The sequence below is a fragment of the Chenopodium quinoa genome, unplaced genomic scaffold (genome assembly GCF_001683475.1).
Source record: "Chenopodium quinoa cultivar QQ74 unplaced genomic scaffold, ASM168347v1, whole genome shotgun sequence".
NCBI lineage: Eukaryota > Viridiplantae > Streptophyta > Magnoliopsida > Caryophyllales > Amaranthaceae > Chenopodium > Chenopodium quinoa.
The window spans coordinates 1,732,836-1,755,002 of NW_018743331.1; the positions used below are offsets into that span (position 1 = coordinate 1,732,836).

General features: G+C 38.0%; 3 protein-coding genes and 1 long non-coding RNA gene across 4 annotated transcripts; 2 read left to right on the forward strand and 2 right to left on the reverse strand.

Annotated features, from left to right (window-relative positions):
- The first annotated feature begins 5,567 nt into the window (after positions 1–5,567).
- LOC110737727 lies at positions 5,568–5,941 on the forward strand. The gene is made up of 3 exons (XR_002514439.1): positions 5,568–5,615; positions 5,765–5,789; positions 5,897–5,941. It is a non-coding gene; the product is annotated as an uncharacterized LOC110737727 (long non-coding RNA).
- A 2,662-nt stretch (positions 5,942–8,603) lies between these two features.
- On the forward strand, positions 8,604–9,316 carry LOC110737724 (histone H3.2). The gene has a single exon (XM_021918054.1). The coding sequence runs from the start codon at positions 8,735–8,737 to the stop codon at positions 9,143–9,145; it is 411 nt and encodes a 136-aa protein (XP_021773746.1). The 5' UTR covers positions 8,604–8,734; the 3' UTR covers positions 9,146–9,316.
- Positions 9,317–12,702: 3,386 nt separating this feature from the next.
- Positions 12,703–15,619, reverse strand: LOC110737722 (adhesive plaque matrix protein-like). The gene is made up of 2 exons (XM_021918053.1): positions 14,258–15,619; positions 12,703–13,660 (listed from the first exon to the last, which is right to left on the reverse strand). Exons 1-2 carry the CDS (start codon positions 15,594–15,596, stop codon positions 12,978–12,980), a joined length of 2,022 nt encoding a protein of 673 aa, XP_021773745.1. The 5' UTR covers positions 15,597–15,619; the 3' UTR covers positions 12,703–12,977.
- Positions 15,620–19,601: 3,982 nt separating this feature from the next.
- On the reverse strand, positions 19,602–20,296 carry LOC110737726 (histone H3.2). Its single transcript, XM_021918056.1, has one exon. It carries the CDS (start codon positions 20,192–20,194, stop codon positions 19,784–19,786), a length of 411 nt encoding a protein of 136 aa, XP_021773748.1. The 5' UTR covers positions 20,195–20,296; the 3' UTR covers positions 19,602–19,783.
- Positions 20,297–22,167: the final 1,871 nt, after the last annotated feature.

The following is a 22,167-nucleotide window of genomic DNA, read 5'->3' on the forward strand; positions in this document are numbered from 1 at the left end:
CGCCTGAGACCTCTCCTCGCCATGATCCCTCTTCTTTTGCCTAACTGTCTTTATTTTGGGATCAACGGCTAGCTTGTGGACGGCTAGATCCGGGTTGACGCCTGGCATCTCCTCCACTTCAAAGGCAAAGAGGTCTTTGAACTCTCTCAGAAGTTGGAGCAAATCTGCCCCCAACTTTTCAAAAGCAACCGTCCCAACCTTGATTATTCTGTCAGGACGGTTGTCGTCCAGGACGACCTCAAGGCTCTCACCAGCCGGCTGGGGCCGGGAGTCATCTAGCCTTTCCCCGGCTAGTGATTGTTATTTCATTATTCTGGCGGGGGCCAGTTGGTCCGCCTTTCTCTTTGTACCGCCTGCCTTAGGGGCAGGCCCGACTTCTTTGTCAACGAGGTCAGTAGGTTCCTCGCTGGGGCCGGCTGCATGGGCAGTCCGCTTGACGTCTGAGAGATAGCACTCTCTAGCCGCCTTTTGGTCCCCGTTTAGGGAGCCTATTGACCCATCATCGCTCTCGAGTTTTATCAGCATGAGAGAGGGGATGATTACAGCTTTGGAGTCGTTAAGGATCGGAAGGCCCAATATGAGGTTGTAGGCAGTCAATTCCTCGACCACCAGAAACTTGACGACCATGTGTCGTCCTTCCCCTTTGCCTCCCAGCCGGATGGGTAAGTCAATCCTACCCACCGGATGCACTACCCCACCTCCAAAGCCGACTAGGGGGTGGGGAGCTTTGTGCATACTGCTGGGCTTGTACTTTAGCCTTGCCAAGCAGCGATAGCTTATTAGGTCAGACGAGCTCCCGGTATCGATTAAGATCCGGCTATCTCGGTGATTGACAACTTTACATTCAATGACGATAGGGTCATCGTGGGGCCGCCCGACCATACCCCTGTCCTTCTCAGAGATGAAGACCTCAGGGAAGGTGTCTTTCGACGCTTGGCCCTCATCCTCTGAGGTGGACAACTTCCTGATGTTGTCCTTGGCACCCCGGATGGTGGGACCACCGCTAGCGAAGCCGCCTGCAATGGTGTAGATTTGCTCCTCATCAGTGTCTGAGCTTACAACCGGCTTCTTTGACGGTTGTCCACCGTTTTTGGGGTTACCCTTGGACTTCGTCAGATAGGACTTCAAAGACTCCTCATCAGCCAATCGGTCCAATAGCTGCCTGAGGCTGTAGCAACCATTGGTGTCATGGCCAATGTCCTCATGGAATTGACAATACTTTCTCTTGTCCCGATTTTTGACAGCACTCTTCAAAGGAGCCGACTTCTCAATGGTCAACCGGATTTTTATCTCCATGAGGATGGAGGAGCAGTCCTTGTTGAACTCGTACTTGGGGATGTACGGTTCCAACTTCTTTTGCTTCTTCTGAGACGATTGACCTGGGCGGTCAGCTGCCCAGACTTCTTTTCTTTTCTTTTCTTCTTTTTTGGCCGGCTGTTGGAACCGACTCTCTTTATTGTCAGACCGCCTGGGTTCTGACGAGTGCTTGATGGCATAGAGTTCCGTCGCCTGTATGTAGGCTTCGGCCTCCATTAGTGCCTCTTGGAGGGTAGCAACCCTCTTGCGGACCAGGTCGAACTTGAATGTTGACCCATCCTTCAGACCCTTGAAGAAATCTGTGTACGCAACTTCGTCATACAGTCCTTGTATCTGAATTCTGATCAGATTGAACCGCCTGACATAGGACCGAAGTCCCTCCTTGTCTCCCTCCCGGATAGCCCCTAGGTCGAGACTGGTCTTCTTGGCAGGGATGTTCATGGAGAAGTTGGACGCAAACAGATATGCAAGCGCCTTAAATTTATTGATACACCCAGCCGGTAGGTTGCCGAACCACCGTTGGGCTATGCCCTTCAGCGTTGCTGGGAAGCATCGACACCAGGCAGTGTCATCCAACCCCTGTAGGTACATGAGGTTCCGGGTTGGTGGTACCGTCGTAGGTACCTACCAACACGTTCTTAACCTTGGCCGGCTGCGCCGCCTCGGTTATCTCCCGGGAGAAAGCCGAAGGCTGTTCCCCTAGGTTTAGCAGCCGGAGCTGCCAGTCCATGGGCTGGACGGTGTTTGCCGCCATTCCCCCAAAGGGAGACAGCTGCATATAGGGTGATCCGATTCCATATGGTTGTTGAGGCACATATGGGACCTGATGGATCACATGAAGAGCAGTACGAACGGACGTGCCGTGTGACTGGCTCCTTGGGTGGGTTTCCAAATGCTTAATCGAAGAATTGCGAAAACTATTTGGGTAGGTCGACGTAGAAGCCGACTGAGACATGCTCTGACTTCTCTTCTCCTGGATTAGCAACCGGGCATCAGAGAAGGTCTTCTTTGACCCATCCGACTGTATGTGCCGGATGGCCTTTCGCTGCCCTAATTCAGGGAAACAAATTTTTGAAAGATCGATCAAGGGCCCATCCGCCCCCTTAGGCTTCGGGTGAGGAGTAGGCACCCGGTCTTTAATTGGCTTCTTCACGGAAGCCTTCTTGGCCGACTGGCCCTTGCTGGAGCCAGTTGACTTCTTGATAATGTCCTTGATTTCCCCTTTAAAACTAGTCATGAGATTCATGAGTTCGTCCCTGGTGACGGGGGTAGCCCCCTCCGCCGCCTGGGGTTGTCTAGGGTGCTTGCCGCCTGGGTTTTTGGGGCAAGCTTTGTCTTGGTCCCGTTCCTTCCTTTCCTTGGAACGGGTGCGCCTAGAACGGAAAGACCCGTTTGGGGCCATATAGGTTTTGACATTGTAGTCGTCACCGCTTCCACTTTCGTGGTCCGTATGGACCTCAGGGTCAGCCGTGGGTCGGCTGCCCTCTACAATTGGTACATTTTTAGATGTCATCTCAGTGGTACTCTCCCCACAGACGGCGCCAAATGTTTCGGGGTTTTTTGAGGTGTCCTACGAGAGAGTTACAATATCGGGAATGCACGCCTGACTTCTGTACCTGCAAAACCACGAAACTCCGGTTGGGTGGAGTTCCGCCTCCGAAGATCAAGTTAGTATGATTCCGGATGAGATTATGTGCGGAAAGTAAACGGGTATTTCTCTCGGATTCTGGGAGATTCCACAATTAATATTGCTCAGGTTTTGTATGTGTATTTATGAATGCCAATAAATGAGGTAGATTCCTCTATTTATAGCAGATGAATATCTGCTCCCCCATTGGGGTACAATGCCACGTGGCATCCATTGGTTGGATGCCCATGGTGCTATAGGGAGGTGACACGTGTCAGGTCCTCATTGGGCCACGTGTCTAGGGTAATTTTTACCCTAAACATGTTGCATGTATATAAAAAAGTTCTTAGTACATGTTTCATGGAAAATTGTATTGATCTGAGGCACATAGGTAAACATTGATACAAAGTAGTGATTCTCTGCTTGCATCAGCTTTTGCTTTAGTGATGTATGATGTTCTTTCCTGCAGAAGGCATTTCATTAACCCGTGACAATCACATTGATTCAATTTGTTGTTGGGTCAGTGCTTGAATGGACTAATAGACTACATTGACTTGCCTTTGTGCTTGTGTCTTCATTCGTTGGCTCATCTCGAACCTATTGTTGTAATGCAGCGATCCGTTGCTGTAGCTGATAGGTTTATTTTATCTCTGCTGTATAGGTTGATTTTGATGGAAGTTTTGTTCCTGCTACTGATGATGAGCTTATGGAAGTCAAGGATTTGTTGGAGTTGGAAAAGAGTGATATGCTTTCTATACTTGATGTTGTAGAGACAGTAGCACATATTGCACAGGATTATTTTGGCATTTTTGTTCTAGCTAAAATGCAGAATTGTCGTTGATAACTACCTCATTCAATGGTAGTTTGAAATATTTATCTTCAAGAATAATGATTGTCATGGTCATGCCCATCCCTATCTACTATCCCAATCCAATAATGATAATCATGTTGTAATATTCAGGTTCATTTAATTTGGAAGTATATTTATTTTTTATGCTTCTAATCCTGAAATCATGATCTGTTAGGTTTTTCAGAAATCAAGCTCACCAAAGTTGATGAAGAGAACTTCAGAGCTCAGGCTGAGGTAATCTTTTATTTATTGAGTTACAATATGCCTTGTCTGTGACACTTGAAGATTCAAAGGTGTTGAATTTCTTATTTTAGCATGAGTTTTGGTATTTAACTATCCGAAGTATTACGAAAATGATGTAGTTTAGAACCAAATAGCCGGAAGTTTACTTGGTAGAACACTATCATTATTATTGCCCATATTCTTACCTTGTACCAAACGAGTTGTTAGGAGACCTATGCTAGGCTGCCTTGCTTTTGATATTTCATTGACTATGGCTCTTCATGTAGAGATTTTGTATTTCTGACTGATTTATTTTTCATTTCATTGGATTGATGAAATGATGAATTGATAAGTGCTGCCTAGATGTTGGTTCTATGCTACATGATGAAAGAAAATTTTGGCAAAAGAGTTGTCTTGAACTTTTTTTTTTTTAAAAAAAAATAACGTTCTGAGTCTTGAGAATCCTCAGGTATATTTCTTCATCTCTCTCAAATTATATATTTGCATAGTTTAATTACTAGTTAGGATCTGCAAAATTCCATTTTTATTCTTTTAGTTACTTCACATTGTTTATATTATAGGAAATTTGATGGGTTTTTTTAGCAATTTGTTTGCTTTCTTTAATGTTCTTGAGTTGATTATGTTGTAATTTTGTTAACATAAGTAGGTTAATGTTCTTGAGTTAACAATAATGACCACAGGTCCTGATTGTCTCTTCTTTCTTGTAGCTATATTTGCTGTTGTTGATGCTTTTCGTACTGGTCTAGTTTAGAGAATTGAGGTCTTTAAAAGCTGATCACTATCCTAGTCTGGTGGCTGAGGTAAACCTCTTTCCACAATTTATGTTAATGTTGTTGACTTTATGGGACTAGCAAGATGGTTTATTGATAAGCTAAGTGGGCAGAGTAGTTTATAACTTTAAAAGGCTAATTTTATTCATTGGATGTGTCATTTCTTCAAGGAATTGCTAATGAGTAAGATGTCATTGAAATAATTAAAAGCCTAGTATGAGGATTGAGGACTGCAACGTGCCTTAGTTTGCTCAAAAGGGGTAAATGTTCATGTAAACATTTTGAAGCTAATTTCTGAGCCTACTCCTTGATGCTAATTACATTAAGAGGGCCATCTGTGCTGTTTCATAACTTTAAGCCTGGGTAACTGAAAGTCGAAAACTTGTTAATTGATTTTAGGTGTCAAATAAACAGGAATAGTGCTAGGAATTGAAGTACGTTGTATAAAACATCTAGGTCTGTCTAGAGAAGAGAGAAATGAACCTTAGTTGGCAGAGGAATTTTGATTTCACAAGAAGCTAAGATGACTTCTAGTATATTCATTGATTCATGTATTCATCTTTTATCTTGATCCATTCCTGGGCTGCCTCTAAGGTTTGTGGTTGGTCCGTAAGTACATCAATCATGGAACGCATGAACCTGGCTAACCTCAAAGTGGCTGTTATTTCTTTGATTTTATTTTTATGATGCATGTTCTCACTATGTCTGCTGCTCTGTTTTGATGTCGATTTGCTGCTGACTCTTCTTTTGTGAATTATTTAGATGAATGAAAATGAAGGAGATAGTCAAGAACTCCATAGGAACAAGAGTAAGCTCACTTCCTACATTACATGCTACATTAATTTTCACAGCAACAACGATAACAATGCTGAAGTCCCAAAAGTTAAATATTTAATCTTCTTTTTCATGTCTTAATTTCTTTGTACAATAACTAAAGCTTTTGTCTTGTGCTTGCAGATGGAGAATTGTCTACTAGAACCAGGTAACAACAAATGGAGATTGAAGTGTTTTTTTAAAAAAAAAAAAAAAAAAAAAATCCTCATTACATGAAAATTTATAAATGTTTTTTTGTTTTAAATTTATTATTAGAACTGTGGCGAGATACCTGCGTCGAGTAATCCAAAGAAAGAAGCAGGAAGGTGTAGAAGGTGTTACCCTGCTACCCATTGTTAAACATAAAACCAAGAGGGAAAATGTTTTCAATCTACAGTATTCACTCTGTACCTTGCTTTGGATTTTCCTCTAATTTTCTGTGCTATTTGAAAGGGAACAAACTAAAGTTTTGTAGTTTTCTTCAATTTTAATAAAGTACTATTGAAAATCCAACTGGGAATTGATTTAGTGTGCTTATATGGTGTACACGCTCTTTGTAGTGGGTTCAGTTTTGTTACTAACTAGTTAGCATAGCTCATCTGTTCTCTGTGTTTGCCTGACTCTAATATGCAAGAACATATTTTTTTTTTCTATTCCATCAATCTGGAACTTCTTGCAGGACTCTATACCTAAATCTGCATCAAGTTATAAAGACAGACTTGTAAAGGAATCTGTGAACAACGGAGAGGAGTCAAGCTCTAGCCCTAATGATGGACTAAACAAAAATGGATCTTCTGGTTCCAAACCTAACTTTTCTTTGGTAAAGGGTGAGATAGATCTGGACAAATTAACTACTAAAGAACTTCATGAAACATTCAGAGCTACATTTGGGCGCAGAACTTTTGTCAAAGACAAGATGTGGCTAAAACGAAGAATTGCAATGGGATTGACCAATTCTTGTGATGTTACTGTGACAAGTTTTATAATCAACGATGGGAAGCTTATGAAGAAAGAAGAACTTGGTAATAACTTGGATAGTGGAAATTCAGTAGCTGGAGAGGTCTGAAATGCCGGGAATAATGAGCCGGTTAACTTAGCTGCTCCAAATGTAAGGGAGGATACCTTAAAAGTTGAATTGGGGAATTCATTTACTGAATCCAGTAGTAGAAGTGATGATCACCTTGATCACAGAGCTGCAAAACGAGACAGGAAGCCTACAAAAAGATATATAGAAGAATCATCTGATACAAAAAAAGACTTTGGTGGAAAGTCAACGTCTCCATCCAAGCATTTTGGACAGGATAAAGCTTCTTGCAAGGAAGCAGTCAAAACCTGCATGGGGTGTTCATTCTGGTGATTTTATCACTAGGCCTGATTCAATTGGAGGATCTGGTGTTCAGGTCCCATACGTTTCTCGGATTCGGAGATGTCATCCCAGAAAAAGTATAATGGCCCTTACGGTATGGAAAATTTTCAAAGTAGAACATTGAGCTTACATGTTTAATTAGATTAGAACTTCTTACATGTGTCAGTTAGATTATAACTTGTTATTTTATTTTATATGTTTCTCGGATTCATTTACATGTTTATTTATTTTATATTTATTTTTTTGGACAAAAATTGTAATATTACAGCTTTTTTTAATGAAAATATGTAACTTTATATATATGTTAATGTTTATATATCAATTTATGTGAAAAAATGCAAAAAAAAAAAAAAATAAATAAATAAAATTTTGGGGCATTTTTGGCACCGGTTTTAAAGTAGAACCGGTGCTAAAAGTTTTGTTTTTTTATTTTTTAGGGGACTTTTTCGCACCGGTTCAAAGCAAGAAACGGTGCTAAAAGTTTTTTCTTTAACTTTTTGGGGGACTTTTTTGCACCAGTTCAAAGCAAGAACCGGTGCGAAAACTAAGTTTTCACACCGATTTTGAACCGGTGCGAAAAGTCTTGGGTTTTGGCATACCTCAAATCAGAACCGATTCAAAACCGGTGCTAAATGGGGGTTTTGAACCAGTGCTGATTACCAATTTTCGCCTAGTGAGACCAAATTTACAATTGCCGCGTCGTGGCGAACCACTGACCTAAAAGACGATTTCGCGCTACCTCCCGGTGCAGTAGACAAGAAGCGGTCGTCCTCCAGGATAAGCACGGCGCCGGAGTTTATGTGCACTCACAAACCCGACTGGAACTCAGAATACTTGCCCAAAATCAAAGGAGTATTTTTAAAGTGAAAGGGGATTTTTGATTTTTTGTGTGTCTATTCAAAATTGGGAATGCTAAAAAATATATATCAATCGATGGAAGGATATGGCAACAACCTATTAAAAAGAAAACGACCAGCATTTTAAGAGGAGTAACTTTCTCCTAATACTGGCTAGCATTTTAAGAAAACGGCCAGCAACAACCTATTAAAAAGAAAAAGGCTAGCATTTTAAGAGGAGTAACTTTAAGGGTGGCTGCTGTTGGTGGTGCTGGCGTGGTGGTATTCAATTTTGGATGGCTTCTGGTGGGCAACAGTTGCGAGGTGGCTGTTGTTGGTGGTGCCGGCGTGGTGGTATTCAATTTATTAATTAGCTTTACTTTCTCTCTCCTACCCTAAATTATCTATCTTTTAATTCCTTAATCAGATATTATGAAATTTTTGTCTTAACATCTGTGTTAAGGTGAAAGTTACAACTAACTTAAACCGAAGGTAATACAAAGTATACGGTAGGATATACCGCGACACAAAGTTCGTAAACAAAAGCGAACTTGTTAAAGAACGACGAAACCGCCGCACTATGATTCAAAAAATTTGTAAAATTCAAATGGCTGAAAAGTAAAGCGGGAAGCAGCATTCCACGTCATCTATCCATAATCTACAATCCGTGTAAAATCTCATAAACAATCTTCAACCGTAGATATAACCATATAACAGTCCACTCAACAACGGTCAAGATTTCATTCCTCACTCCCACCCTTATTTCATCCCTCTTTATAAAACAACCTCTCATTACTCTCCAGAATACCAACAATCCCGCCTTCATCATTCTCTTCCATACATTCTCTCTCTAAAAAACCTCAATCAACTTTCTCTCTCTAAAAAGCTTAACTTTCTCTCTCATCTTCAACAATGGCGCGAACCAAGCAAACCGCCAGAAAATCCACCGGAGGAAAGGCCCCAAGAAAGCAACTCGCCACCAAGGCAGCCCGGAAGTCAGCCCCAGCCACCGGCGGAGTGAAGAAGCCCCACCGTTTCAGACCCGGAACCGTTGCGCTTCGTGAGATCAGGAAGTACCAGAAGAGCACTGAGCTTCTCATCAGGAAGCTTCCATTCCAGAGGCTTGTCAGAGAAATTGCTCAGGATTTCAAGACTGATCTTCGTTTCCAGAGCTCTGCTGTTGCCGCTCTTCAGGAGGCTGCCGAGGCGTACTTGGTGGGTCTGTTTGAGGATACTAACCTCTGCGCTATTCATGCTAAGAGGGTTACTATTATGCCTAAGGATATTCAGCTTGCCCGAAGGATTCGTGGTGAGAGGGCTTGATTTCTGTTTGAATTGGAATATCTAGGGTTAGGGTTTTGCGAAAGTATTAGTAATAGTATGAATTTCCAGTTGATTTATCTCGAATCTAAGCTGGTCAGTAGAATTTCTATTATGTAGTTGGTATATGTACTTGTGAATCTTAATCAATGAAAGTGTTACTGTTCTAATTAATTGTTCGTTACAATCTGTTTTTTTTTTTTTTTTTTTGTTATCTGTTATTAATTTTTCCAATTTGTTTTGATAATTATAAACACAAAATAGAAATAATTTAATGGTAAATCTGTGGTGGATTTTAAATTTTTATTTAGTTTTGTGCATTTAAGTTAATAGATGTACTGTCTCCCTATGAAGTGTCTTTGTGATTGAGAGGGAAATAAGCAATGCTAATATGATTACAAAATCTTATACCTATTCTTCTGAATTGTTTTAGATATAGATGAGTATCAAACATTTGAGATGGTTGGAGAACAAGAATCACAAGTTTCTTAAGTTTATTAGAGACAACTGATCTGTTGAATCTGAGATCTAGTAGTTGTTCCTTGTACATATTCTATTAATTCTCTTGATGAGTTATTGGCAGTTTCATAGGTACAATTGAGTTGTGATGGTAGAATACCTGGATATTAAACACTTATTGTGAAATGAATCGGTGCTTGTACTTGGGACTGTAAGAGAGGGGTCATACATAGGTAGTGTAGTTTATTGGCATTTCCTGAGTTCTTAGACTTTGGATTGAGACCGTATAACTTTGATGTAACTATGTAAGTAGCGTATTGGTGATACTATATACTCTGGATTCCCGAGTCTTGGATTTTGTTGATAGAATTTAATTATAATCTGGTGTTGTGCATCCAACTTTAATGCATGACTGTAAGTCTGTAAGTTGGCAGTGGAAGCTAATTTAGGCCACCGGTTTGGCTTTTTGGTGATGCTTGCTTTTGCCTGTTGGTGTGTAAGCTGTAATTTTAAGATTTTGGTTTGGAGCTTGAGGCTTGAGAGTGGGGCATAACTCATATAAGCCTATAACATACTCTAGTGTGCCTGGTGCCTTAAACTCAGCTGGAGGGCTGTATTGGTGTTAAATGGTGCTAGAATCTTCAACAAAGGTTTGTATTCTGTTGGCAGTGGCCTGATGAGCTGTAAACTGACATTCATGCAGGGAACTTTGATTGGTGATGTGTACTGTACCCAAATATGAGACTGTATCTGCGATTCTGAGTGTTTGAGCAACATTCATTAATCATTAGTGGAGGAGTCGTATGTAGGCAGTTAAGTTTATAGGCATTCCCAGAGTTGTTAGACTTTGGAAAGACTGTATAAAAGTTAGTAAGCATTGATGTGCATTTTTGAGTCCCAGACTCAGAGATGAGGCTGTAATTTGGTATATGTATTTGTGCATTTTTATTATTATGTAGTTGGTATATGTACTTGTGAATATTAATCAATGGAAATATTTTCTGTTCTAAACTTCTTATTGATTAATTTTTTTTGGTTATTTCAATTTTATTTATTTTCTTAAAGCTGGTCGAATTGATTTTGGTAAATTTTATGCTTAAATCTGAAGTAAATTATGTTGAATCATATGGCTGGGTTTTAATCTCTGTTTATCCAGTGATTTTAGTTTAATACTTTAATACTCATTGAAGTACTTTTTTTTTGGCATGTCACTAAACTTAAAAGGTTACTGAAGGAGAAATCAGCAATGCTAATATGCTGAACCTTTAGGAAACTCTTGTACCAAATCTTCTGAATAGATCTGAATGCTGAATACGAGTAACAAACATATGAGATAATTAAGATCAAGGGCTGCAATTTTCTTAGAATTATCGTTATAGAGCTTCCACAATTGTTCGTTGAATCTGATCTATGATTTGTATGCAATTGTTCATCATACTGATTGTATCAAATGCTTAAGTGGTTTCTTGCACTATTGCAGTCTTCATGAGATAATAGTAGGTTTACAGGAAGTACTGAGGCTTTGATCACAGTATACTTGGTGTTTTAAACACTATAGAGGGTCAAATTGGTGCTCTTAAATAAGATTTTAGGAGAGGGGTCATACAAGCGCAGTGCGTAGCTTTTTTTGGCATTTCTAGAGTTCTTTGATTTTGGACCAATACTGTATAATTGTATACAACAAGTAAGCCTTGGACTCAGACTCTCAGAGGCAGGGAAGTAATTTGGTGATTACATTATACTCCGGATTCTTGATTCTTGGATTCTGTTTATGGGAAGTAATTGTAATCTGGTGTTGGGCATCCAATTTTGGTGCAAGACTGTAAGTTAAGTGAGGCCGGTTTGGCAGTTTTGGTGAAGCTTGCTTATTTGCATAGGCTAAAATTTTAAGATTCTGGTTTGGTATTTGAGGCTCTAGGGCAGGGTATAACCGTATAAGCCTATATCATCACGATGTATGTACTCTACTGAGCCTGGAGCTGGTGCCTTAAACTCAGTTGGATACCAGGCTGTACAGGTGTTGATAGAAACTTCAACAAGGGTTTGTATTCTGATGGTAGTGGCCCTGTGAACTTATACTGATATTCATGCAGAGGACTCCATTGACGATGTGGACTGCTGCACTGTACTCAGCTGATGGCCTGTATCTGTGATTCTGAATGTTGTGTGAGCAGCATTCATTAAAGATTTAAAGGAGGCTCTTTAAGGTAATAAGGTGAAAGCGAAAGAAGCACTTTGAGATGAAATCCCTGATAGATTAAAAGCTTAGCTTACAGTTGAATTTTGTTATATACGAATACATTCGAGCATTTTGTTGTAGAAATGCAGGTGATATGGCCACTGCTTTATGACTTAATTACTTGTGGACAGCATGCCAAGGTAATCCGTTAATCTGGGGACAAGAGAACCCATCCATCTCATTAAAAATAGTCATATTCAAATTCGCCAATCCTTGTATAAGATCCACTTTCTTTGGATGTCCATAACAGGGATTACCTGAGGTTTTTAAAGTCTGAATCACCTCATCTGAATTCTAAGAAAAATTGGTCGATGAGGAATATTGTACATACATCACATTGATTATCGAAAATTTGAAATTACTAATTTCTGCCTTCAAGTTAACCTGCGATGAGCTTTTTTTTTGGTTGACTCTTACAGGTCTCAAAGAGCAACTAACTAACTAACAATAATCAGTAGAGAATCTCCTCCCCAAATTTGACTAGTAATAGAACATCTTTAAACAGACTTATCATTATAATTTACTCAATTAAGGCATGTATACTTAATTATTATCTATCTGATATCACTAATTTACCATTGGAGCGGATTTTATTGAACAAACCCCAAGGGCAGTTGACATATCTTGTCATCTTGACTGTGCAATTACGTTTCAGATCAGATCAGAGAGACATACCGGTCCTAAAAACTACGATTAATTCCTTAAATTGTACCCATAACACCATTATTCCCTTTGGAGATGTTAAACAGTGTACTTTTGAAACTTAACTTTGAGGCCTCAAATTGCTTTTACTAGTCACTAACAACACATTCTGTATATATCTTAGAGTTTATAAGGAGTAAAAAGTTTAGAAGCATATTTCATGGAACACAAAGTTAAATGCTAATATAAAGACTGACAATTAGTATTATTATAATTCTCTGTAATACAAATAGCACAGTAGTAACGGCCATCTATAACTTGATATTAACTTAGGTATAAAGGATATAAATATAGTATATAGTGGAAAAAGAATGAAATCATAATATTTTCTTTCTTAATATCCATAATTGGTGTAGGTAGGGGCTTCGTCCAGTGAGTTTGGAATATAACCACCGGAGTTTCTTAACTCGACTACGGAGTAGTATGTGATGGAGTTTAATAGCTTGGAGTATAGGCTGGTGGGGGGCATGATGAGTGGTCCTTGTCACTTGCTTCAGGAGTGTAGGTTGATGGAGTGTATGATGTAGCCTTGTAGCTCGACGGCTTGTATGTAGGAGCCTCGTAGCTTGATTTTGGAGCGTAGGCTGATGGGGTGTAAGCCGGAGCCTCATAGCTCGATTTTGGAGTGTAGGTTGATGGGGTGTATGATGGAGCCTTGTAACTCGAGTTAGGAGTGTAGGTTGATGGGGTGTATGATGGAGCCTTGTAACTCGAGTTAGGAGTGTAGGTTGATGGGGTGTATGTAGGAGCCTTGTTACTCGATTTTTTGTGGTATGCTGGATAGTTTTCGCATTTTGCCTTAGAAGTGTAAGCAAAAATGGGAACGGAATACAATTCCAAGTTGTATGCATTTTGGTACCCTGCAAGATGCTCGGTATAGATGAGGGGAGCTCCAGTTCGTCCTAGGTGCACGTTCGTTGCAACGTTACATGTCTTTGACGAAGAGCTTTTAAGGGAAACTTTGCAATCAGTTGGCTTCAAATGGTCACCAAGTTGTTCAGGAGTAAATGTAGCTAAGAAGTAACCATTTTTGTCTGTTTTAGGGGTTAACATGGAGAATTTAGCTTCCTTGTATCCATGCTTAGCCTTTGCTTCACAAGAGATTGTGGCTACGGCTCCTGCTCACAATCAAATTACATGAAATAATATTAATCTCAAGATAAAGCATAAGTCAACAAAATTATACCCGTTCCTTATTATATATAGAGCACTCTTACATCGTATTAAGTGTCATGTGCTCCATATATAAGATCTCAATCGAGATCTTATGTCCTATATATAAATATATCTCATCTTATGCATCACCTTTTTATGTGTTGATTGGTTACATCACCAACTCAAATGATGCTATTTTTATTATATTATCATTCAGTCAATGTAAATGATGTAGCACGTCGATAAATAAGGAAATGCAAGATAAAATAAATCATGGAAATATGGAATATACTAATTTCATTAAGACATGTTTTACCCTAGATTTATCCTTCACAATATCATAAGAAGTAATAACTAATGTTGATTATTGACAATCTTATGAAATTATTGTTTCTATTTTGGACGACTATAATTTTAGACTTTTAGTAATTTGAAAAACTCGTTGCAACTTAAACCATTCTAAGTTCTAACCCTCGTATATCAGATGCAGCAATGTGTAAGAACAACTATTTATCTAATTAATAATCCATCATATTAAAATTGTACGTAGAAGAGCATACCTTCAATTGGTGTGTAGTCATAACATGAACTACAGTAAATGACACCTTGCACACCATAAAGGGTAGGTAGGTCCTTTTCTTGAGTGTAATAGTTTTTGTTCTCATATGTTGGAGAGGAGGTTGATGGGGTTTTGTAGGTAGAAGATGGGTTGTAATCTGGGGATTGAGAGTATGAAGGGACATCATTCTTTGGGGAAGGCAAGTAAGATGTAGCTGGGGTGTCTACGGTTTCATATTCTGGAGATGGCTTGTACTCCGGAGTTTGGGTGTATGATGGAGTTTCGTACTCAGATGAATATGTGTAAGCTGGGGCTGGAGTGTATGGTGGTGTTTCACACTTAGGAGATGGGCTATAAGCCAGGGTTTCATTGCTGTATGTTGGAGTATCATACTTCGGTGAAGAGTTGTAAACTGGGGTTGGGGTGTATGATGAGTCTTCATATTTAGGAGATGGGTTGTAGACTGGGGAGTTAGTGTATGATGGGGTCTCATACTTAGGAGATGGGCTGTAGACTGGGGAGTTAGTGTATGATGGGGTCTCATACTTAGCTGGTGGGCTGTAAGATGGAGTTGGGCTATATACCGGTGTTTCATATGTAGGAGCTGGGCTGTAGGTGGGGGTTGAGGTGTATGATGGTGTCTCATCCTTAGGTGAGGGACTGTAGACCGGGGTTGGAGTGTATTCTGAGGTTTCATATTTAGGAGATGGGCTGTATGATGGGGTTGGGGTGTATGATGGAGTCTCATACACAGGTGATGGGCTGTAAGATGGAGATGGAGTGTATGATGGAGTCTCATACACAGGTGAGGGGCTGTAAGAAGGAGATGGAGTGTATGACGGAGTCTCATCATACACAGGAGATGGAGTGTATGATGGAGTCTCATACACAGGTGAGGGGCTGTAAGAAGGAGATGGAGTGTATGACGGAGTCTCATCATACACAGGAGATGGGCTGTAAGATGGAGATGGAGTGTATGCTGGAGTCTCATACACGGGAGATGGGCTGTAAGATGGAGATGGAGTGTATGTTGGAGTTTCATACACGGGAGATGGAGTGTATGATGGAGTTTCATACACAGGTGATGGGCTGTAAGATGGAGTCTCATATGTAGGAGATGGGCTGTTCACTGGGGTAGGGGTGTATGATGGGGTTTCATACATTGGAGATGGACTATATTCCGGGGTTTGGGTGTATGATGGGGACTCGTTTACAGGAGTTGGAGTGTATGATGGAGTCTCATACTCCGAAGAAGTTGGTGTATCCTCGCTAGCATATGCTACAACAAACGATGACAAAAGAAGCAAAGTGGCCAAGGAAAGGATGCGCAAGAGACCCATTTTACAATTGATGGTTTCCTAAGAAAGTGTACTACCTAGTGATGCTCTACAACATAACACTTTGTTGCTTTATATATGGTAACTTTGCCGGTTAAACTTAATTCTTTAATACTTAGTTGGATTTAGCATCTTTGTCGTAGTTATCCAAATCATTAGTTATATTGTTGCACGACTGCAGGCGAAGCTCATTACATATAGGCGACAATTCGTGGGCAGCATGAATTGGTATATTTTATGATGTATCTCAACAATATCTCCAACAGTATGATGTATAGGATTTTGGTGGAATATTCTAAGGAAATCAGAAGAATTTGGTGCAACATATGTCTTGTAGTCGCAGTTTATTGTGTATGATGTATTTTATTTAAATGATAAAAAAGTGAGAGAACTTGGTGTAATTTCTTATAGTCGTAGTTATAACGGTCCTATTTTTATTAAAGAGATTATAATATCGCATCATGTCAACTTATCATCATAATTAATTTTTTTCGAACTTGTACAAGCTAAAATATTGAAGAGATTAATAATAGATATTGCCGCTTATACGAGACACATACCCTTAGGGTCTGTGATTTACTGAACTGATTGGAGCTGAACTGAATAGAGTCGAAATGAATATTTTATGAGAGAAGGAAATTAGGAACAAAACTGAACTGATTGGAGCTGAACTGAACTGAACTGAAATTAAGCTGAAGAGAACAGACCCTTAATTTCTCCTTTGTTTTTTCTTTTGGTTTACGTCGACTTCTATGTTACAATTCTTATAATGCAAAAGCTTGATTATTAATAATTCTAATTGTGCTTATGTAAATTTTATAAATATAAATGGTTGACTAGACAATCCCAATAAGTATTTTTACTGTTTTACATGGTAATATTTGTTTTTGTGTATTAGTGAAGATTATTGTCAAGGACTCAAGGTAATAATACATAAAAATTAAGAAATTAAGAATAGTGCAAATAAGCAAATACTTACATTAATTACAAGTATGTAGGATTTTGATCTTAGTTGTATGAAACAATGAAATTCTCAATCATCAACTTCTTTATTATAAGTCGTTCAAGATATATTGTAATTTTTGTAAAATACATATTGAGATCACGATTTAATTTTAACAAAACTTCACATCATTATGTTTAATTTTAACTTTCAGGGTTAGTACATGAGACTCGTTGTCAAAATTGAGCTCTTTGATGATCAACCAAGACTACAATGAGTATGGGTACATCATTTGGAAATGGAGGGTATACAAGAAGTACAAATGTACAATCATATTAACATATCATGATATCGATGATTTGATCAGGTCTAACTTATATTTTGATCTTACGACTAAACTTAGAGCTTATTAGTACATAATCCATAAGATAAATATAATTAATAAACGAGATGTCTTCATGTGTATTTTCCAACTACAAATTATTTAAGATTTTCTAAATTTCATAAGTAAATGCAAAATTGATATAATTTGGTTTAACCTGATTTGATTTGATCATTTATGAGATAAACCAATATTCGTTTAAATGAATGAACTGAACATACGTGAAATCGTGAACCAACCTGCCTTATGCTTTAGAATTAGAATTTGTTTAAATTCAATAATAATTCCGAATTAAAAGAGCCATATAAACAAACAAATCATCATCCTAATAAATCAAATTAAAACCTTTTTTTTTTGGTGTTTAGAGAGCCATAAAAGCGAGATGAGAAACGATTCCAAGATTGAAGTAGGAGAGAAACTCTAACCACTTGAACTATCCATCACTCTCATCAAATTAAAACTTTAGAGTATTAAGAAATAACTGACAAGATCTTATTTTATGTAAGCAGTAAGCCACATCCATTCCTCAATAATTTAACGTTATGTTCCATTGACGATAATGTTACATTAAAAAACTAAAAACAAATATTATCTGAAGTTTTCAATTTATTTTAATAAGATTAACAATAAAATAATTTTCTGACACAATGCAACTTCATACAATAACAATTTGAAGTATGTTAATTTTCTAAAGTCTTAATAATAACCTCAAGTCCTCAACTATGCAAGCATGAACTATTCTTCAATGGACTCAATCACTCAATAGACATAATCGGTCGATCTCCCCACCGGCCCATCTCTTATCTTCTCTAAGGTTAACACAAACTTGGGTTCCCTATGTTGAAAATTGTCAATCTTAAAAACTTGTGTTCTCTTAGGAAATGTAACTATTAAGTATTAACCCCATTAGCAAATCAATTTTTTTTTTTTATTTATTTTAACCTTCATTAATGGCTTAATGCTATGAATGATAGTAACAAAGAATAGAGGTTTTACCTCTTTTTTTTTTAATCAGAAACTAATAAAGTTAAGCTATCCAAATGGGTTGTTTTGAGGAACTTTAACTGTGTTTTACTCAAATGTAAAAATAAATTGTTGTTATGTTAATTTCAATGTAAATCATCAAAATAAAGTTTAACTTTTTTTAAGTTTTTCAAATACATATTACTTTCTCCGTCCTATAATATAATTCCTGTTTTTCTATTTTGGAGATCCAAAATGTTGTTCTTGTTTCTATTTTTGGATAGTATATAAAGACTATTATACCCTCATTTTTATAACATTATTCACTATACTTCCTAAATTACCCTTGAATTTTGCACATGTCAAGTACTTTTTCCACTTTCTCTCTAACTTTTTTATATAATTGTACTTTTCACTTTTATCTATGTACTTTATCTACTCTCTTCCTATTTTTTAAATACCGTGAAAAAACACAGATAAAAACTATATTATGGGACAGAGCACGGAGGGAGTAGGTAAATAAAGTTATTAGTCAAAACAATGTATGTATTGTAAAACAATAGTACGTAATATATGAATTGAGGGTGTCTTGCCTTCATAATGAGTTTCTCCAAAAGTGGAGATGCCTAAACAAATTCAGCCCATCCAAGTAGGCTTTCATCACCCCTTGCTATAACATAGAATTCCATATGCTTGAGGTTTCATCACCCCGGACTTGCGGTTTTGGCCTGTATGCTTCTTGAAGACAGTTGCTGTTATTCTCCCATCAGACAATTGTGATATTTTATAGATGTATTGTTGTATGCTTTATTATTTTCCTTTTTCTGGGCTGAGTAGAGAGAGATTATGTGAATAAGATAACTAAGTTTATTTCATGCACACCTACACGATTCTCTTTAGGTGATTTGTAAGAATGTCATAGTGACCATAAGTTCGTAATTCATATATGTGCACCATTAGTCCATTGCACACTGCAAACTACAATACTTCTGCTCATTTTTGTCCTCTTTTGTTGCGTGTTTGAAAAATCAAAGTTCCTTTTAAAAAAAATTCTAGTGAATAAACATTACTGCATATTACGGAGTAAAATCAACCATTTATACAACTGACTCAATTTATACAATTAGTCATTTAGATAGGAAATAGCCCTTGTAATCTCTGGTTGCTGCCACAGGCAGTCTGAGCTTAGTGTAAAATTTGATATGGTAACTGAACATATGTAGTCTAGCACATTATCATCTTCCTCAGAATCATTGTACTTTAATCACTCTTCATTGCTCATGTTTCGGGTTGAATCAAAATCTCAAAAGTACAATTACAAATCTCCTAGACTATCAATACTATGGAGTATCAATTTTCAATCAGTCAATCACAATTCACATTCATTCCACACCATTCAATTTCAAATTTGACCAAGTTACAATATCATTTGATTGTTAACAACTTAATAATTTGGAAAATCGAAAGACCCATTTGCCTAAAAGAAGAAATTAGACCAATTCGCAAAAAATATCCAATATTATAGCATCATGACCAAGTTTTAACCAAACCTCAAATAAGCCCAATTTCAATCAATCCCAAATACAGGAAGAAAACAAACAATTAAAACATTATTCCATAGTATACGAATTAAACCATTCTTTAGCCACAATTATTTCACAACACTACCACAAATCCAGCAGATAGATAGCATTAAAATTAAAGTAATATCAACAAGCAATTAAGAAATGTCACCATTTTCATTGATTAAAATTCACAATACATATACCAATACATAATGAAACTACTATCACTACTACCCAGATAAGATTTCAGATTTATCAACTGAAACATCATCAAACTACAACTACCATTATCACAAAACACTAACCCTAGAAATTCAAATTCAATCAAATTCCCCAATTAAGCTCTCTCACCACGAATCCTTCGGGCAAGCTGAATATCCTTAGGCATAATAGTAACCCTCTTAGCATGAATAGCGCAGAGGTTAGTATCCTCAAACAGACCCACCAAGTACGCTTCGGCAGCCTCCTGAAGAGCGGCAACAGCAGAGCTCTGGAAACGAAGATCAGTCTTGAAATCCTGAGCAATTTCTCTGACAAGCCTCTGGAATGGAAGCTTCCTGATGAGAAGCTCAGTGCTCTTCTGGTACTTCCTGATCTCACGAAGCGCAACGGTTCCGGGTCTGAAACGGTGGGGCTTCTTCACTCCGCCGGTGGCTGGGGCTGACTTCCGAGCTGCCTTGGTGGCGAGTTGCTTTCTTGGGGCCTTTCCTCCGGTGGATTTTCTGGCGGTTTGCTTGGTTCGTGCCATTGTTGATGTTGAGAGAGAGAGTGAAGGTTCTAGAGAGAGAAAGTTAGGGGTTGCAGAGAATGATAGATGAAGGATGGGGTGAGATTGTGAGTGATTTGGGAGTGAGAAAGAGAGCGGTTATTTATAGGGAGGTGGTTTTGAAAATCGAGGTTGTGAGAGGAAGGATGTGGAGCGTTGATTTGGGGGTATAATCGACGGTTTTAGTTGGATTTGGGGTTGGGCACACGGATTACGGATTTGGGGGTTAGTTATTGGCGGTACAGTGGTTTAAAAGGAAATTCAAAGGTTTTGGTTTGGCGGGAAGTGGAATTGGAAGGAGGGGAGGTGAAATTTTAAGGGTTTGAATTTAAACGGTTTTGTGGACTCCCTCCAAAAATAATCTTAAAAAATGAACCACCAATGCTCTATGTGACAATGTATACCAAAGATTGGGCAACAGTTTCCTTGAAATACAACCATTATTTTATTTATCTAGAGGAATAAAATACAACCATTAAAATTTTTAAAATATATGGATATGGCTTGTGGGTATAGGGAGGGTATGAATTGGGAAGGGTAGGATAGGGCGAGAATGGAGCTATTACAACCTAAAAATCCTTCAGGATTTTATCCCAATTCTCGCCCAAACATCCACCAAACAGGGATCATGGGACGAGTCTCCTACTTGATTTGCCCCACTGATATCTCTAGTTAATCCATTCAATTTCCCTCCCTTTTCTCTCTCAATTTTCCTTTCTTTGTTCTTTTACTTCCATTTTCTTTCTTCTCTTACTTCCATTTTCTTTCTTCTTTTATTTCCTTTAGTGATGCTATCCCACTAATATTTTTCCCGTGTAATATAGATTCTCACATTATCTATCTTTTCTTTTTCCTTTTCAAATTTATTTATTTTTGGTTAATTTTATTCAAAAATTATTATTAAATATGTAATTCTACTGTAAAAGAACCATAAGGTGACCAAAAATGATCAACAACGACATTGGAAGTTACTAAACTTTGGAAACTATTGCTTTATTTTAAAGTCACGTATCTCGAACAAAAAGCTAGGTAAATTTGGGGTTTTTTTTATTGTGGTAAATAAAACATTAATTGTTAATCAAAAATTCACAAAAATTGAGTTAATTTCTCCAAATGCCCCACTATAATCAAATCCCTAATTTCATTTTAAAACCCCTAATTTAAGTTTTCAAAAACGTGAAACATAATAATACATACCTTTTTTCTCGATTGTATTTGAGTATATTTTTTTTTTTTGACAAAGTATTTGAGTATTGAAGCAAGGAAAATAAATTATGAAATCCTAATTTTAGTTTTCACTTCTCGATTTTAGGTTTTTGCCAAAATTTGAGATAGACCAGTGAATGAGAAAAGAAATCATGAGAATAAGTAAAAAGAAGAGGGAAAAGTAAAGTAAAGGGCGGGGCCCAAAGTAATGTCATGCAAGAGGCTTTGAACAAAGAGCTACAAAATTTACCTTACACCCCAGTGTAGGGTGTTCTTGTAAGTCACGCATAAACAATAACATACTCATAGCTTGAATTACAACATATAATTTAAGATTGCGGAAGCGTTAAAGTTTAAAATTTACCTCCAGCCATTGCAAGAACAATGAGGAAAATGAAGATGAACAACCTCGTTGTGGCGCCGAAATCGTATTTGAACTCTTTTCTGAAATTTGGTGCTGAACCCTCACTCTCACTTAGATGGTGTTTGTTTTTGAGAGTTGGATGCAGTGACCTTTTTTTTTTTTAATTAATTACACTCACAATTTCAGTCTGCATATATAGGGAGTTTTGCCGTCAAAAACCCCTCATTACGTGAGTTGGTTGTGGTGGTTCTAAAAAGGTGGGTTAGTGGTTGGATTAGTGGTAATCAGTTTCCTTGATCATGGGAAAATAATTACAGGATAAATGGACCACTTAACTGAATTTTTTTAAAAAATAATCCAACATTCTCCCACTTGGTCCATTTAA